The sequence below is a fragment of the Periplaneta americana genome, chromosome 5 (assembly GCF_040183065.1).
Source record: "Periplaneta americana isolate PAMFEO1 chromosome 5, P.americana_PAMFEO1_priV1, whole genome shotgun sequence".
In the NCBI taxonomy this organism is placed as follows: Eukaryota; Metazoa; Arthropoda; class Insecta; order Blattodea; family Blattidae; genus Periplaneta; species Periplaneta americana.
The window spans coordinates 253,040-272,794 of record NC_091121.1 but is presented as its reverse complement, the minus strand read 5'-3'; the positions used below and the strand labels follow the sequence as shown (position 1 = coordinate 272,794).

Below are 19,755 nucleotides of genomic sequence, written 5' to 3'. Positions count from 1 at the left end.
GTTTTCATTTTTGCAGATAGTGAGTGGAGACGTGGATGCTACAAAATGGAGTGTCAAGTGGAGAAAGTGGAACATTTCCAAGATATTCTTCTTTTTGAGTTCAATAGAGGGGTGAAAGCAGCAGAGACGGCCAGAAACATTTGCACTGTGTATGAGGACAATGCTATCAGACAGAGCATGGCAAGAAAATGGTTTTCTCGTTTTAAGACATTAGTGACACTCCACATTCAGGAAGACCTTACAGGTTTGATGAAGACCGTTTAAACACATTAATCCACAATGATCCAGATCAGTGTATCCGAGAACTGGCAAATGTGATGAACTGTTACCATTCCACCATCGTGCGACATTTGCATTCAATGAGTAAGGTTAAAAAATCAGGTGTATGGGTACCGCATGCTCTAAGCCAAAACCACAAAAATCAGCAGGTAGCCATATGTGCATTTTTGCTTGCTCATCATCGATTGGCTCATGAACAATATCGAACATTCCTATCCAATATCGTTACTGGTGACGAGAAATGGTGACTTTATGCTAACATAAGGAAAAGAAATAAATGGTTGAGCCCAAACAAAGTAGCAACTCCCCATACAAAGGCCAGCACGCATTCACAAAAGATAATGTTATGCATTTGGTGGAACTGCGAGGGTATGCTGTACTACGAATTACTTTCCCGAAGTGTAACCATAACTGCCGACATTAATTTATTTTCAGCAACTGAGATGTCTTGCACATGCAATCCAAGAAAAACGACCAATAAGACTGTGTGAAGTGATGCTACTCCACGATAATGTCAGTCCGCACTATGATAACCTGACACAAAACACTATCCAGGAGTTGGGTTGGGAAGTCATTCTGTACCCACCTTCTTCACCTAATCTTGTGCTCTCAGATTTTCACCTTTTCCGCTCTCTATCAAACAACCTTCAAGGAATTTCCTTTCCAGATGAAAATGCGCTCTGAACATGGCTTGATGACTTTAACTCAAAACCAGGTGATTTCTATAGGCGTGGAGTAGAAAAACTACTCCAGCATTGGCAGACTATTGTAAATAGTGAAGGAGAATATATTGTTGATGATTAACTTCTCTCTTATGTGTATCTGATGTGTTTAATAAACTTACGAAAAATCGCTGCGGAATTATGCACCAACCTAATATAATAAATGTTCACTTCTAGACTTCTTAAAGTTATCTATGTTTACATATATATATATATATATAATTTTTTGAGGATATACTGAGTTTGTAAGGGCTACCCTTAGTGGGGGGGGGCAGGTTTTGTAATAATAATAATAATAATAATAATAATAATAACATACTTTTATATTACTTTGTTTTAATATAGAGCAATTTTGCATTACAATATTCAATCATCTATCAAGACATTCTGCATGTGTACGAAAATGGATAGCACATTGACACTTAGATGCAAGTACATCTTAAATTAAGGATCACATTACACTCTTGAATTTTCAACAGGGTAAATGAAAGAAAAATTTTTGTAATTTGAACATTCACATGTTGCAAATCAAAATAATACTTAAGATGTCTTATATTTTCATTCACAACAAAAATAATGGAAATTGAACCTTCACGGATGACTGTTATCTGTTAATATTATCTATTTTGTTTCTAATGCAACATAACAGAAAAATTTAATATGAATGACTATTTATTTGTTTTATTGTTGCATTGTTTCTCAAAGACATTTCACAACAATCTATAAGTAGATATTTAAATACGGTATGAGGGCAGGATTTTTGTGCCAGAATGGAACTTTTTTCATAGTTTGGAAGAGAATCTAGGTCAAAGAAATCTGAAAACACTGAAAAAACGGTAATAGAGGCAAGATAAGAAAAATTAATTCTGCAAATTGGAAGGAAGACCTGAAGGGATGCCAGGAAGAATACAGAAGCTCAAAAAATGTTAATTATCCAACGTTATCATGTTGATTGAGATGGACGGAAGAACATTGTATATTTTCTTAACTTATTGCCAGGAGCAGGTATATATGAAGCTTAATTTTATCATTTGGGTTTTTTAATATTGGTGTCGGCAGAGATTGCTGGAGATTGATTTGTACTCTTGGCGGAGAATTAATGAAAACTTTGGAATATAAAATTATTTTGGAATTGGAGTATTAACTCAGTATGAATATTACCTTCCAAATAATTAACATTAAAGTTTGTTGGATTCTAGTAAAGGTGCGGTATGACCAATAGACAATATTTGTTGGATTGAGACTGTATTTAACACACATTCATTAAAAACTAAAAAAAACTTGCAAATGATTAGTGAAATGTTGAATTCTCCGTCTTTTGAGTTCACTAATGTAATCAGAACACCTGGAATACCATGTAATATATCCTACTTGGATATGTAACTAATTCAAATGAAAAAAAAAATCCGAAAAAAATTCAGAATATGAAATTCGCTACAAAACGACGCAGTAGTAATAATTCCCGAATGTATCCATATTTCGCTATTAGAACTCTATTTCGCGATTGTTTTATCCGCATATTATTAATCAGAAGCACTTAATTCGTAAAGATTAGTAAAAATCTATTGTCTATCTACTATGTCGTGATCTTCGCGCTCTCCATAATGCAGAGTGCAATATAGTAACACTATGTGACTCGATTATTGCTGCACTTGTAAATTCAAATTAGTGCCATATTGTTAAAGAAAGTGTTAATTTTAAAAATACAATGGTACGATCATTTCAAGAACTAACTTGTAATTGAGGTGGTAGTCGGAAAATAGCCCCATAGGTCTATAGGCTCTTTTGCGGGAGAATGTTTAATTCAATTCTCCGTTTCAAAATCTACTTGCTTACATAGTTCCATTTCAATATCTTGCAAACAGAGGGCAGGGTAGCTATTGAATGAACCCATGCACCCTTGCGTAGTTGTGGAACTCAGCAAACATCAGTGAAGATGATCCTCAAAGTGAGTGAGAGTCCATCCAGGATGTGCACTAAAGTGTAAACTGCACTCTGAAGATAAACTCTGAAGTGAGTGTAAATCCATTCTGGATTAATAATACTAAATAGCCTGTAATCTGTATCCTGTACCCAGCAGATATTCTTGATTTTTAAGTACCGGTATGTGGTACAATTTATGATGTAACTGTGAGATATATGTAAGAAATATAATTTTACTAAAATGATTATAAACTCGTAAACTTCTGTAATGTGCGCTGCTCAATGCTAATGTTAATATAATCACACTGAAGTATTTTGATAAAATAAACTTGTTCTCTGGAAAAAGGGCCTATAAAATGCTCCAATAAAATATATATATTTATAACACTATTAATATCGAAATGCATTATTTAAGAAAAACTTGTAGGATTTTACAATTGTAAAAACTTGTAGACAAATATTATTGTAACAGTATCCAAATTGTATTTTGATAAAAGTGCATTCAAATCGCAATTACATAAAAACAAATCTTTCAATCACTGTTTTCTCAAAACATGACTTTTGCTTACGGGCCTTTTTTCCGGCTACCGCCCCAGTTGCAAACATGTCTGCAAAGCAGAAAAGTTTTGTGGACTCAAAGGACAGGTGTTTGATTATTTTCACACAATATCCTATGATGAACAGTCAGCATTACTTGCACACCAATGTATGTTTTATTTTATTTTAGTAGGTTATTTTACGACACTTTATCAATATCTTAGATTATTTAATGTCTGAATGAGATGAAGATGATAATGCCGGTGAAATGAGTCTGGGGTCCAGCACCGAAAATTACCCAGCATTTGCTCATATTGGGTTGAGGGAAAACCCTGGAAAAAACCTCAACCAGATAACTTGCCCAGACTGGGAATCGAATCCAGGCCACTTGGTTTCATGGCTAGACGCACTAACTGTTACTCCACAGATGTGGACACCAGTGTATGAAAATCATTGACCACAAGAAGGAATGTTCCTGAGAATGTGTACAGTAACATAATGAAACAAGATGTCTGTCAGAAAATTTTATGTCATACTTACCATTAAAGACCAAATAAGAGAAGATGTAAGAGAGATCATACGTCTTCTTTTCCTGAACAAACAGCCATTACTGTCGTTCAAAAGTAAATAAAGAATGTTTGTCTTCAGACTTAAATATTACACTTATTATGTATAACCTTTCAAAGGGCGGAGGGAGAAAATCTTAGAAGAGGATAATATTAAAATGGATTTGAGGGAGGTGGGATATGATGGTAGGGATTGGATTAATCTTGCTCAGGATAGGAACCGATGGCAAGCTTATATGAAGGCGGTAATGAACCTCCGGGTTCTGTAACAGCCATTTGGAAGTAAGTAAGTATAACTTTTCAAAGATAAAAAAATCCCAATAATATCACATCCCAACATACAGACCAATTATATCCTGGTGACAGCTCTTTCTTGGAAGTAGGATGTTATGGACAAGTTTAACTCGTGATATTGTTTGTGTGAAGGGGTGTTAGACTTATTTAATCTGCTTGAGATCAATTCAAATAATTGGTTATTTAGACTGGGAAGTTTTGAAATGAAAGCCCTGTATACGGAGCTCTAGAAAAAAACCAAGGAAGAGACTAGTCATGTGCTTTGTGTTGAGTGTGGCATTATATGGGGGTTTGAAATGTAGGCTAGGTATGGAGAAGAATGGAGCATGTGAAGTGGACAGACAGAATACAAAATGAAGCTGTGCTAAAAAGAGTGGATGATTTTACATTATATATATGTTCCCCCCGCCCTCATTAAATTATTTTACTTAATATAACATGACACTTACTGATTCTGAATCAGCTGAATTGTCAAGGCACTTTTTCCAACACCTCCAGCTGAGGAAAAAAGAAATGCAAAATTAGAACTGTAATTGATGACTCAGTTAAAACATTCTAAACAATGCATTATGTTAAGTCACAAATAAATTGGGGTTAATGTTAGTCGATTATAATATAACCAAAACTTTCCCGAATGATGTCATCAAGTCCCCCGACTGAAATAAACATTCAACAATAAATCATTCCAACAGTTATGCAGAAGCAACAAACAGAAATTAGAAAAATTAACTAACACGAAACTTTAATAATATAAATCGAAACATTAATTATTCCGGAATATGTGTGATAAGAGCTTTCTTGTGTTAAGTTCTTATCATACATATTCCGAAGTGATACAGTGTAATCAATGTGTGTTAATTATTCCTTTCCTTTCTTATCTCTACAACAAACAGATATAAATTGCTACATATACTGGCTTTCCCTTCCACACCTCCAGAGACACAAAGGCTCTACAAAAGATAAAAAGTGATTTTATTTTTGATTGATTTCTGAATGGATCTCAATGAATTTCCCTCACACTTCAGCATGCATCCCATTGAGTATAGACATCATTCTGACTATTTTTATCCACATTTTATTTCTGATGGGTTGGTATTTTCTTCTCTTTCCCTAATTTTATAATGCATTACGAAACGTGTGTGTGTGTGTGTCTATATACACGCACACACCAGACCATCCGTATCAGCCTTTTTTCTCGAAAACTATGTGATACTGATTGTTCATAAAAAATTTTGTAAAAAATCGATTGGTGGTAGTACCATTTCCCGTAACAGACTGAAAGTAGGGATACCTGTGGTCAACTTCGAAATTTCAAATAGAACATGGGTCATTGAAGGTACCATTGGAAACTACTTTTAAAAAGAAACAACTTTTACTGAAACTTTTTTTCTAACTATTGTTTACTCACAAAGCAACAAAAATGGTATCTTCTGAGAAATTCTGTATGTTGTTTATGTACGTACACTCTTCATAGTAAATGTTCAAAATGTCCGCCGCCCTGTGCTAAACAATGTTCTGATCTCCTCCTAACATCCGCGATTGCACAGAGACCTTCAGCACAGCTGAGAGACCCACAGGCTTCTCTAATTCTTTGTTTCAGTCTTCTCTAGTTGTTCGATGAGCCTAGCAGAACATGTATTTAATTCTCTCCCACAAGAAGTCATTTGGAGCGAAGTCAGGAGATCAAGCTGGCCAAGGTACTGGTCCTCCTCGTCCAATCCACCATAGGGTAAATAACTGGTTAATAACTCGTCTTGTCCTACGTGAAAAGTGAGCTGGATAGCTGCCCTGCTGAAGCCACATCATTACCGAAGCACAAGGGGAACATCATGAAGCAACTGGTGCAACATGTTTCGGAGGAAGCGTGCGTTCTACCATTCAAGTTCCCCTCAAAAAAGTATGGTCCTATGGCTCGGTGTCTGAGAAGGCCACACCATGTGTTGAGGCTCCACACATGCTGGTAATCCACTTCATGTAGCCAGTGTGGATTAACCGGAGACCAGTAATGGGCATTGTAGAGATTCACCTGGCCATTACTTTTGAAAGTTGCCACAGAATTCTGAGCTCGAAATCATGGACTGTGTTTAGAAACTAGTTGCAGAAATCAACACGAGTCTGGAAGTCATGTTCCCCAAGTTCCTAATGGAGATGAATATGGTATGACTGAAATTTGTTGTCTTTCAGAATTCTAAACACTGTATTATGGTGCAATCCTGAGTCACAGGCAAGCCTTCTTGTGAGGGAGGATTAAAGACGAGGTGTGTCCAACAACTAGCGAAGACATGAAACAAAGAATTGGAGAAGCCTGCGGGTCTCTCAGCTGTGCTGAAGTGCAATCATGATCAGAACATTGTTTAGCACAGGGTGCGTACATTTTGAATAGTGTATGTACATAAACAACATATAGCACTTCTCAGAAGATACCATTTTCGTTGCTTTCTGAGTAAACAATAAAAGTTACAAAAAAAAAAGTTGTTTCTTTTCAAAAGTAGTTTCCAACGGTACCTTCAATGACCCATGTTGTCATTTGAAATTTCGAAGTTGACAAAGGTACCCCTACTTCCAGTTTTTTTACGGGAAATGGTACTACCACCAATTGATTCTTTACATAGGTTTTGGTTATCATAATTTTTTATGAACAACTGGTATCATATAGTTTTCGAGAAAAAAGGCTGAAACAGGTGATCTGAAACACCCGGTATATACAACATATATAAGGTATGAAGAATTTGGCAAAATGTTGTTGTTCAAATGCCTACTTTTGGCAACGAAGTCATTAGTCCTCTTGCACTCCAGTATTTTGAGGTATAGAATCTTCTTTTTCTAGAGTTCTGCATCTTCCTAAGACAACGGCCAGACGAAATGTAAATGTCGCAGGTTTGTCTGTGACAAATGTTGCTGCCGTAATTGTCGCAAAATGGGTGGCCAGACGACACTACAAATACTGCTCAGTTTGTGTTAAATGTAGCTACGCCACACTAGTGACATTTGTAGCCTAATTCTTTTACGATTTGCAGCACTCAGCAGACAGTTACAATTTTATTCTGTTGTTTTAATTACATATATGTACATATTGAGAATTTTAACCATTAGAAAAACAGGTTTTGTTTCAAATTTGAGAATGCCTTTCTCCCATTGTACAGTTCATCCAATAGAAAACAGAGTTGACGTTCTCTTAAACTTTATAGATCACATTTCTCGGATTATTAAATTCTGAGGGAGGGGGGAACTGACAGGTGAATCTTAGGGTATATTACAGTCTCAGTGTCACATAAAGTTTTTGACAAACAAAAGATATTCTAATTCTAGCTATAAGATAAGCAGGATGGTACAAACTGAGTTATCTTTTAGCTAATTCGAGAGATAAATTTCACTGCACTCACCAGTGTCACTTGTTTTATTTTAAAATACATTAGGCATTTAGGCTGCAAAAGGGTATCTGTCGGACACAGGGGGTAGAGCCATTAATCCTTCCCATTGAAGGCTTTAAGGAACCAACCTGGACAAATACCCAACGTCCCATCCCTACCTTCCCGTGGTGCAGCTGTTAGTAAGCATAATTTTACAAGCTGAACTAAAGGGAGGGGCTACTCATCAGTTAGCACTGCTCAGCTTGATGAGTTAATGACTGAATTGGGTATAATTTTCCTCTATTCAATACCTAATTCTCTCTTTACCCTTTCCTATCCAGTCCTCTGACTGAACTCTTACTTTCTTTGACCCCGACAGCATTAGAGCATTCAAGGCCTAGGGATTCATTTCCCTTTCCTTCCTCCTCTTTCTACTTTTCTGTTCCTAGTGCTGACCTGCTATGGCACTAAAATCGTCCTCCAGTGGCTTAAGGAGGGAAAGCTGGTGATCAACAAGATCTCCCAGCTAGGTCCAATGGACCCGTCGACCAACAGCAGGTGTGATCCTCCAGACATTCTGGGGGTTGTGTGTGAATGAAGTAGCCACCGAAACGTTAAAATATGGTGTTCACTTAAATCGGCTACAACTTGCCATTTAACCACTCCAATATGAAGTAACCAAGAAATGGATTCGGAACACCTCAAAATCTGTGCTTCAGTGGCTGTCCATGACAATATCTTTGAAAAATATTGGAGTGCAAGAGGTCAAATGACTTTATTGTCAAACGCCTGGCATTAGAAAAGAACAACAACAACATTAGGCATAAATAAAATGCCAAGGTGTTGTATACATGGCTGAAAATTCAATTACCAGAAGGGAACTTAGTGGCGATATTTACTTTGCCTTCTAGTGAAGTAACAAAAAACAGGAGTAAGGTTAAGAAAATAGTATTTCAAATTAGTTTATGCATGTATCTATACGCACTGTAAATCGAATTGCACTAAATTATGGTAATTCTACTGTAAAATGAATAACTTTTATTTGTTATTTCACTGTTTTTAAAATCTTAATCTGTGTGTCCTTTACACATTTGATTTTTGCTGTCTATCTCATTGTTAAAAAATTAAAGCATGGACATTCATTTTACATGGTTGTTTTTACTTTCATTATAACTTTTTTTTTTGTTATTTGCATGACATTTATTCTTTATTTATTGTCAGTTAGGGGATAAAGTCTTTTGACTTGTATATTCTTTGACTCTCCTTTGGGATCTATTAAAGGGAAAATAAATATCTATATATATATCTATAATTTGAACTGGTAAAGGAAATTACGGGAAAACGGCTGAATGGATTTTAATGAATGACTCCTCATTCTGAAGATTGCAACCCAAAGATTTTCAGAAAAATAGTAATTTTCAGTGAAATGTAAACGTTCCTACATAATTTTCCTATTTTCCAAAATCCATCTGTTGTCAGTTTTGAGAACTAATGGCTTTTCAGAATAAAACAAAACACACACACTACAATAAGCAATATTACACGAAGGCCATGACCTGCAGGCCTTATGGTTGGAGCGTGCGGAACTATTCCCAGTTTCTTCTTCCAGACCTGGCAACGTTTCGGCCTACAGAGGAAGGCAATTGATGACATCGTTCTTGCAGCTCTGAGAGGATCAATATTTATACTCTAAAACCATCTCTACGATCAACATTGATCTTCAAATTAATTAGTACCTAATTATTTATTCAATCATTTGTCATTGTTGTGTGACTTCATTAAACTTAAACATATGTTATTTATACTTTCAACTGCCTATTGCACAATATGCTCTATCTTTGTGGCAGCCTGTAATTAGAGGGAGCTGTTATCATTTAGATAAATAAATAAATTAGAACAAATCAGAGCAAATTCTGTGACATCATAATGACAACAATATGTCGATCTTCATTTGTGTGATTTTTATAACGTCTCTATAATTGGTTATTAAAAACTTTCAAGACTTACTAAAAATAATTTACAGATATGATTCTGTGGTGTGTAATTTCCTGAGCACAGCTTTGTACTGGATATTAAAAATTACGAAACTTGAGGTGGTTTGATGACATTATCACCATTAAAAGTGAAATATGTTGTTATTCAATGCTGGGCTTAGGCAATGAAGCCATTAGCGCTCTTGCTCTCCAATATTTCTCTGAAGTGAAATATTACTATAGTTAATGCCATGATACGAGTATTTGTCACTAATTTACATATTAATGATACAGCCTATTGATGGTATGAAACTCAAACCTTTTGGGTTATATAAGTAGACGTAGAGAATATCTTACATTAGATCTTCATTTCTATAATTTACTGAGTGACGGTTGTATAATATGGACAGATATGTTACTGAAAACTACAAAACTTACGTAAGTTAAAATTATTGTTATTAATCAAGTGGTGTGGGTCTTTTTCATATATTTAATGGTGTGTGGTGTGGATATTTATATGCGTGATTCTCTCCAGTATTGTCCAGAGAGAGCGCAAAAATTACAGTTCCTAAGGAAAGACAAAAAGGTATTACTACTGATAAAATAAGAGGCCTACAAGACTTTGTAGTCTCCCGATCATATCAGCAAGATCTCTTAGCAGGATAAAATGATTCTAACCTTTAAATTTCAAGGTAATTCACAAAACATGTAGCAGCTATACGAAGATGTTATGTCTATTGATCGAAAGCATGGAAACCTGACATTTTCTTAACTCTCACCTACAATCCACAATGATCTATACTACTGCTTTACTTCCACATGAAAAATCCATTGATCATGCTGACATTGTTACTTGCCTTTTCGCTTCTTTTAAACTAAAAAACTGAATATGGATAGGTTCAAGAAGAAGTATTTGGCATAAAAAACAATTCAGAGAGAGTATGTTTCTTTATTATGGAAGCAAATAACTTTTAAAATGACTGATAGACTTATTCTTCATTGAAAATAAATCTGAAAAATTTTTATTTGAACGTCTAATGAACTTAGTTTGCAGCATTTGCTGCACAAGCCACTAATAATAATATAAATTTCAATTTTAAAAATATTGATTTCATAATAATTAGGAATTCTCAGTCACTAACAATTGTTAATTCGTTTAAGGTGAAAAATTAAATGGTCACGAATAGACCTAACATGTCAGATGCTTGCCCCTAAGTTTTAATTTATTACTATTATTATTATCATTATTATTTGTTTCTAGAATTCATTTTCCCTAATAAAGGATTATTAATGCGTGTGAGTAACCTACTGAGAGGGGACGTTCTGTAAAATAACTTTACAGCATATTTAGATAACTTGAAATTTTTTTGTTGAATAAAGAGAGACTGGCAATTGGTTGCTATTATTATTATTATTATTATTATTATTATTATTATTATTATTATTATTATTATTATAAAATTACGAAATGTACCAGTATACAAAAAAGTTTATAGGCCTACAGGTTTTTCTACATTTGATTTAAAGACTACAAAATGCCAGATTATGCCGTGTTTGGATGCAACAATTATGCAAAGAAAACCAAAGGCAGAGAAGTCAAATACTTCCAGTTTACAAATGAAGACCTGGCTACAATACATAAACGAAATGACAAACATACTGACGTAGCCATGTGTAGCCACCCGGCAGCAGTAATTGTCGCTACATCTGGCCACCCAGCAGCAGTATTTGTCACAGTAGAAATTGACCCAGATGCATTCGAGTTGTGACACGACCTTGGAATGCGCTTCAGAAGCTACATTTACTGTTCTGCGTGGCCGCTTCCATTTAACCCAATGCAGTCTATAATTCCAGCTACATCTGTCGCAGAGAACCTGCGACAAATGTAGCTCGTCTGGCTGTACCTTAAATGTTCTAAGCTCATAAATTCATTAGAATTGCATAACACACAACAAGGAGAGTTAAGTACATGTTCTGTCAGACAGTCATGGCCAGTAATTAATCAGTACATTGCAACTGCAGATTTTCGTGATAATTGAGCAACAATTCCTGGATTAGATATAAGAATTTGTCATTTCTTGCCTTCAGCATTGCTTTTGCAGTTTTGTATGTGCGTTGATCAGTGGTGGTGTGTCCTATGCATTCAATGGTTCACAGAACCCCCAGGAAAAACAAGGGAAAACAATTTAATTGTTTAAATAAATTTATTTATAATTTACACTATCATTCTTTGTTTCTTTCTCATCTTAATAAGTGTACTTGTGGCTCTGATGATTTTTGTCGTATGAAAATCTCTGAACCGCAGAGATCAAATACCTACATGCTTGTAAGCTTCCGAGGTTCAATTCTTCCTCTGAACCTCGCCAAGTCAGCTTCTGGACTTGCATGTGGGGCGATAGGCAAGGGGAAATGCTGCATGGCAAATGTGTGGTTGCACTGCTGTTTGGACCAGTGCAGCTGTAGTCACGTGATCATGAGATAACCGACATGCAAAAGACTTCATGATACACACCAGAAGTTAGCTCCAATCTGTAGCTGAGATCACGTGTACGTGTATGTCATTGATTGTATTTATTAATTAGATTAGATTTATTTATTTAACCTGGTAGAGATAAGGCCGTCAGGCCTTCTCTGCCCCTCTACCAGGGGATTACAACTATAACATGAACAATAAGATTACAATTAATATTAAATTTACAATTACAATTACAATTACAATAAAAATTAAAGTACGACAAGAATACCTGATTAATGAAAGCTAGACATTTTATCATAGAAGTTAAGAACAAAGAATATTTTTGTATTTACAAAATTACAAATTAAACCTACAATAATAAAATTCTATAGTGATGAAATTACCGGATATTGAGATATTTTGTGGTAGATTAAAAGAACTATTTACAAGAAACCATGTCTGAACGAGTCTCAATTACTGACCAAGTGCCTAGTAAGTTTGCGTTTGAATTGAAATTTAATGGTTTCTTACTCTCTTTCAAATGTCCATTTAGTCTTTCTTGGTGTTTTAGTCTTAATATATTCATCTGTGAGTGTGACCAGTGTTCGTTTCCAAAGAAAATAAATACATATTCCGAAGTGATACAGTGTTAAAAGTTGTGTAATCAAGATGTATATGGTAAATAAATAGTGTTCAATATCTTTTACAAACAAATTTTTCAGTTTTAATCTTGGAAAATAAGTATACAATAAAGAAGCTTCGAAGGCTGTTACCTCAACTTCATTTAAAGCAAGCACAAACAAGCTGAGGTAAGACTTTTTCAGGGCTTTCAATGTAAAAAAATATGAAAGAAACAGCTGGATTTGCGGTTTATGTGAACTATTATCTTAACATCAGTTGTTATTGGATCTATTGGTGGATTAAATCAAATTTCAATTCGAAAAATTCTGACATATTCTTCAATTAATCAATAAATATTTTTAAAAGGCTTTAAGTTAATTTTAAACTAATATCCTTCAAAGCTATTGTGAATCTACAAATAAATTATTTTAGTTTCCTGTGCCTGTTATCTGCTAAGGGCAAAAATAAGAGCTGGACATGCACTGTGTGACAAGGAAAATTAAGAAGCATGAGGAATCTATTGCTCATAAGAATGCTTGCCTAGATTTATCAGTCCTTGGAAAAACAGAAATCAGGCAAGAGCTTAGCTCAGCTTTCAGGCAGAGTACTGAAAGACAGAATGATAATGGAAGGAAAAATCGCTGCTATGTTCTTTCAAGGTAATTGATCATCAATCATCATCAGGGTCATTTTAAGGCAATTATCTACTTTCAAGAAGTGTAGTATTTTTTTTTTTCAGAAATGAAATATTGTTTAAATTGTTGGAAAATTATGTAATGTCATAAAAGTAGTGAACCCCTTGTCATTTTAGGCACGAACCATCACTGGCATTGACTGAAATTTTCTCTTGATTAGCAGTTTTACAGAATAAATTTCGTTGAGTTTTTTTGTAGGATTTGTGTGTCTTTCTTAGCCAAAAAGTCTGCGGATTTATTCCCAATCAAATCACAATGTAGTGGGATTCACTAAAGAATAATGTTTCATTTCAATTTTCTTAGATGGTATATAATTTTTCTGCATTCGTGTATTTGTTGTGATTTTGTGGAGTAAAGACTGGTAATGGCTAATATAGCTGCTTGAGAATCTGACAGTATTGAGAAAAGTACACAAAAAAAACATACTCTCTCTTCCCCTCCCCCCGTGTGTGTTTTTTAATCTTCATTGATTTCCAGCATGCTCCATTACAATATAGTAATACTATATGCACTGTGTGTGTGTGTGTGTGTGTGTGTGTGTGTGTGTGTGTGTGTGTGTGTGTGTGTGTGTGTGTGTGTGTGCGTGCGCGTGCGTGAAGCTATTTATTATATGGTATCTTGTTTCGATAGTTTCTAAAGCCAAAAGTTGTACTTTCTCAATATTTGTTTCTGATTTTTTTTTTTTAATTCTTCGTCTACGTAGTTGTAAATCTATTTGGAATATTTGAAAGGGTTTCTCTTTTTGTAATAAATATTCTTTGTGTGTGAAATCTGTAGTTTTTTTAATATCTTGTGTGTGGTTTTAGTTGTTTCCAAATCTGCAATTCTCCCAGTTGTTATTTGGTAGTTTTATTAGTTTCTCATATTGAGTTAATGAATATTTTTCCTTTCAGTTAGGATTTGTTGGCACTGGTTGGTGTTTTGAAAGCTCCTGTTATCTGATTTTGTAGTTGCAGTTACATGCTGATTAGAGTTTCTCCACAATATTTTATAACTGGTTTGATGTAAGTATTGTATGTGATGTTTAGTTTATTTCTCTGTAACAGCCTCACTTTTTTCAATCTTTTCAATAGAGGAAATAATTTTTTTGCTTTGTTCGTGACATATTCTATATGAGGCTTCCATGTTAACTTGTCCTAAAAAATCTGCCAAGATAATTGGTTCCATTTGAATTTGTTAACTGAATATTATTAAAATTGAGTGTTTTCGTTTTTTTTTTTTTGCAAAGTGAAGAGTTGATAGTTTTTTCGACATTAATGTTCATAAAGTTTTCTTTACACAAACTGTTCAGTAGTGTTAAAGCATTTTGGGTAGGTTGTTCTGTTTGTTTTCGAGGTCTGGAAGTCCACATGACTAAGTCGTCAGCAAATAAAGCCAGTTTCATGTTAGCTTTTTCTAGAACTTGAGAAAAGTCATTAATGTAGATAATGAACAAGGTTGTACTGAGTATACTGGGGACAGAACATCTAGAAGCTTGGAGACGGTTACTTTTACTGTCCGACCACCCCCTCCTCCTGCACTAGCAGGTATACGGTACCATTCAGCTGCAAAACATTTTCTGAACAGACGTTATTGTACTGTGAGAACGCAGCTGGATCAGTGAAAGTAGATGGTCAACGTTTTCAGTTTGTAGTGCAACGAACAATTCTGCTGTGTGTGGGTCTTCTGTAGTGACGTCACTGAAGCCTCTAGTTGTTCTGTCCCCGGTATACTGCACCTTGTGGTAAACCTCTATATGACTGCTTAAATTTGAGTGGCTCAGTGCCAGAGTTGCCTAAAACACAAATTTTTAAACTCTGATTTCTGCATAAAATGACTATAAATTACCGTTAATATGTCTGCCAATGTTCATATACTAGATAAATATTAGATTATAGTAGAAGAGTAATAATTTACAATTGAGAGTATATAATTAAAAAAAAAAAAGACGACGTCTAAGTTTAACCCTTAATAACTTTCTTTGGTGTAAATGTTGTTTAGGCAACTCTCATTTAGAAGTAACATTATTGTATTTTGTGGCACAAAAACGTTGTGTTACAAATTGTGAGATCCATCTAAACATACTGCTTTTGAAAGATTATGTCTCCAGACTGTATCACATACTGCTAGTACTTGGTGTGTTTTATATCTCCACTGGGTGTAAGCTTTTGTTTAGTCAACTATCCGAAGACAGGTCTGAACCTGCAAGTGATATGACGCAACTAGGCCAGGAGATAAAGAGGTAAGGTGTCCAGTTCCTTTCACCCTCCATTGTATACATTACACTAGTCAGACTTCAGATGTATACTAACAATTCTTTTTCCTCCGACACATATCGTCAAGTGAGATGTATGCCTGACAATAGATGTACATATCAGCCAGAAACCCGTTTGTTGAGTGTAATTTCCGAAATCCAGACTGTATAGGTGATATAAGATTTTTAGATTCCAAGTACCAGTTGAGTCTATTGGAGATCATTCTCTACATTGTTTTTGCTATTATGCTTGTTAGTGAAATTGGTCTGTAGCTTTAGCTGGTTTATTTTTCTTCGAAGTAGGAATTCACTATTCACTCTCTCACTTTACTCTTCAATATTCTTCAGAACTCTAATCCTAGCTACTTAGCTTTTCGTTTTCAACATTTGTCCTCATATCAAGAAATAGATACCCGCTCGATCTTCATTCAAATTCATTCAAATGAAATTCTCAACACTCAACTCAATTTCGGAACACACTCAATCTTTGACTCCACATTACACTACACAAACACACCCCCACAGGAAAAACAAACAAAAGGCGCCAAGACCAGCACCAACCAGTTCTGAAGATGACCCATATGTTAACCAGGTACCAGTACGGTAAAATTTAACACGAGAAAGACATATAATACATATTCCGAAGTGATAATAGTGTTAAAAATTGTGTAATCAAGATGTATAAATTGTAAGTCAGCATTTTATTGGACCAGTGGCAAAATAGAGTCAAAGTGTTTTCTTTCATTTTTATTCAACCTACCAAAGTATAAAATATCGTACTACATTTTGAAAAGCTGTCAATTTAAACAATTATTTGTATGTATGTGATTTATAGATGAAACTTCTCCAATTTTTGCTAAAAATATGTGTTTAGCGATTCTGTGTTATGAAGCAAAAAAGAAACTGTAACTACTCCATGAAATGGGGACATATGGGATTCCTATTAACATAACATCTTCTATAACATAATAGCTAATTTGCAATATTGTGGTAGCAACAAGATGGCAACAAGATCCATCAAAGTGGCTTCACTCCATCCATTAATATTAAGATGCTAGTGTCTTCATTGGTCAGGAGTTAGCCTTTGACTATATCAACGTTAATTAAAAAAAAAAAAAAAAGTTTAATTATTTACGAAATATTTATGAGTTTGTTAAATTTTCTATGCATTTATTACAATCTATGCATTTTGAGGGGTTCATAGGTTCATTATAGGGGATGACGGCACCCTCTGTAGCTCCGCCTATGCTGGTGCTTTAACTAAGAGAGATCCATTTTCTTTTGATAAAGTTGGATAATTGCTAAAAATCTTTAAATAAATTAACTCTGAAAGACAAATCTCTATTATAGGTATTGATTTTTATACCACCTATGTTTAAGACGAAAGGGACTTAATAACAGATACTGGTCTATTTCGAACTCAGGACCTGTAGCATTTACAACCATTTCTGATAATTTGACATTACAAAGTATGATGATGGATTGGAAAGTAATGCACAATAATTTTTTTCTGTGTTGGTATTGTGGCTGGGATGTTGACATTTCACCGAGATATAGCCTAGTTTGAAGTTCTCACTACAGACAATTTGTTTTGCATATACAGCTCTAGCGAGAGAAGCGTGAACTACGCAACAAAGATGGCGCCATGTTACTGTCGTCAGCTTGTGAAGAGGGGCGAAGCGTTGTGCGATTTTTGTGAGCTAAAGGACGTAACCCGAGTGAAATTCACAGACCATGTGTGGGGAAGACTGTATGAACCGTAGCAACATCTCCAGGTGGTGAGCATTCTGTGAGAACCTTTGTGATTCGCCACATTCCGGGCAGTTAGAAACAGCAGCGGAATGTCACAGGCATTGAGGCAGCAATTTTGAATGACCGGAGGATCTAACTGAGAACCTTATCTCAGCTGTTCAACATTTTATATAGTACGGTGTATGATATCATGCATGACACATTGAAATTTCATAAAGTTAGTGCCCACTGGGTGCCTAAGATCCTGACAGATGACCACAAGTGCCAGCAAAAGATGACATGCTTGGACCACTTAAGGCATTACGCTCTGACTTACAGAAAGGAATTGTCACTGGTGATGAGTCCTGGGCATACCACTACACACCCAAAACGAAGCAGGCCTCTATGGAGTGGAACATGCTGCTTCCCCAGTAAAGAAAAAATTCAAAGTAATGCAAACTGCTAAGAAAGTGTTTGTGACAGTGTCCTGGGATATGCATGGTGTTTTGGTGGTGGACTCTGCTAAACATGGGACCACTGTGAATGCTGCAGCCTATAGTCAAATGTTGGTAAAGTTGCGTAATGCCTTTCGTGATAAACGCTGTAACATTAATGCTGATGATGTCAAACTTCATGACAATGCTCGCCCCTATGTTGCGACTTCTGTTCGTGAGAAAATCCAACACATTTTGTTGGGAGATGCTCCAGCATCCACCATACAGTCCAGACCTTGCACCGTTGTACTTTCATCTGTTCGGTCCCATGAAGAAATTCCTGGCTGGCCATCACTTTGCGACTGATGCAGAAGTGCAATCAACTGTCCGCAGATGGCTATACTCCAACCGGACTTCTATGAACAGGCTATACTGAAACTGGTACCACGATGGAAGAAATGTGTTGAGAAACTTGGCACCTATGTAGTGAAGTAGCTAAAAGATGTGAGTTCATTTATATATTTTTTATTTTTGTTTACCCATTAAAAATTTTTTTTAAAATTATTATGAGTTACTTTCCAATCCAACCTCGTATATAATCTATAACTCATTCTGAATTTCTAGCTCCCATGTGAATTTATGGCTGTCTTTATACTTAAATTATTCATAATTTTATTTTTTTTTTTTAATTATGGTTTACTTCACAATGCTCGAAACTGCCGAGGTTATATCAGCATTGCCGGTGTGCTGGAATTTTTTCCCGCAGCAGTTCTTTTACATGCCAGTAAATCTACTGACATGATCCTAATCGCATTTAAGCACACTTAAATGCCATCGACCAGGACTGGGATCGAACTTGCAACCTCGGGCACAGAAAGGTCAGCACTCTACCGACTGCGCTACTTAGGGCCGACCATAATTTTAATTAAATTCTTCTGGGCTAGCAGCCCATTAAGCGTTCATTTTATATCACTTTTAAGTCTCACATGAAGCATCGGATGAATAGGACAGATACTACTGATGACGACACTTGGAAACAATCCGCATTTCTATAAATAAATATTGCTAATACATTACAGATTACATCATGGGGTATTTCTTTTTCTTGGGACCCACACGATCTTACACTCAGATTATTTGGTCCCATAGAAATTTGAGTTGGACTGGCCTGATCTAGCATCTGAGTGAAATGGTGATAATGCCAGCGAAATGAGTCCAGGGTCCAGCACTGAAAGTTACCCAACATTTGCTCTTATTATGTTGAGGAAATACCCTGTAGGCTAAATAAAACTTCAACCAGGAACTGAGCCCAGGCCCGCTCATTTCAAGGTCAGACATGCGAATCATTTCTTCACAGTGGTGGACTAAATTATTCACAGATTCACATTGACTCAGATAATTAAGTTACCTATTATTAATGGTTTTTATTTAAAACAGTAGGCCACGACTGGCCAAGCAGACTATATAAGGACTCGCCAGTGTTGTTACCTCATGTGATAATAATCGTTTTGTATGATAGTTTTGACTCATGATGTATGATAATGCTCATAGGATAATCCCTTATTATATGATAATTGGCCCTCTCTCGTCCATGCACTACCTCGAACAAGTATTTTCTAAAATTAACTTGACGAAAAACAAAGTTCCTAACTGTCTAGCTATTGATATCTGCCCTTTATTATCCTCAGAATGTGTGTCTATCTGTGATGATTGGGACAAATTTCAGTCAAGTCAGGCGATCAGTTTGATGAATAGCAATTCACTTTATCATGGAAAAAAAGAAATCGTCAACTCTAAGAGACAGGCACCGAGGCAAAAGAAGATGAAGTAATCTTTGAAGAGGAGTTTTAATATACAGTCCTATCATTTAATAGGAACAAATAATGTGTTAAAATACTGCAGATCCAAAGAGTAAGGACATTTTGTGTGTTTTAGTGCTTTG

General features: G+C 35.5%; 1 protein-coding gene across 4 annotated transcripts in view; it reads right to left on the bottom strand.

Moving 5' to 3' along the window:
- LOC138699392 (ras-like protein) overlaps positions 1-19,755 on the bottom strand; it is a 68,004-nt gene that overhangs the window by 46,766 nt on the left and 1,483 nt on the right. For 2 of the 4 annotated variants that reach the window (XM_069825230.1, XM_069825232.1), the window contains exons 1-2: positions 5,056-5,158; positions 4,771-4,819 (exon numbers count right to left, since the gene is read on the bottom strand). In XM_069825230.1, coding sequence (XP_069681331.1) covers positions 4,771-4,819; positions 5,056-5,143 — 137 coding nt within the window. In that variant the 5' untranslated portion in view covers positions 5,144-5,158. Of the gene's footprint in view, positions 1-4,770; positions 4,820-5,055; positions 5,159-19,755 lie in introns of those variants that run through there. The other 2 variants (XM_069825233.1, XM_069825231.1) reach the window with 1 other exon arrangement.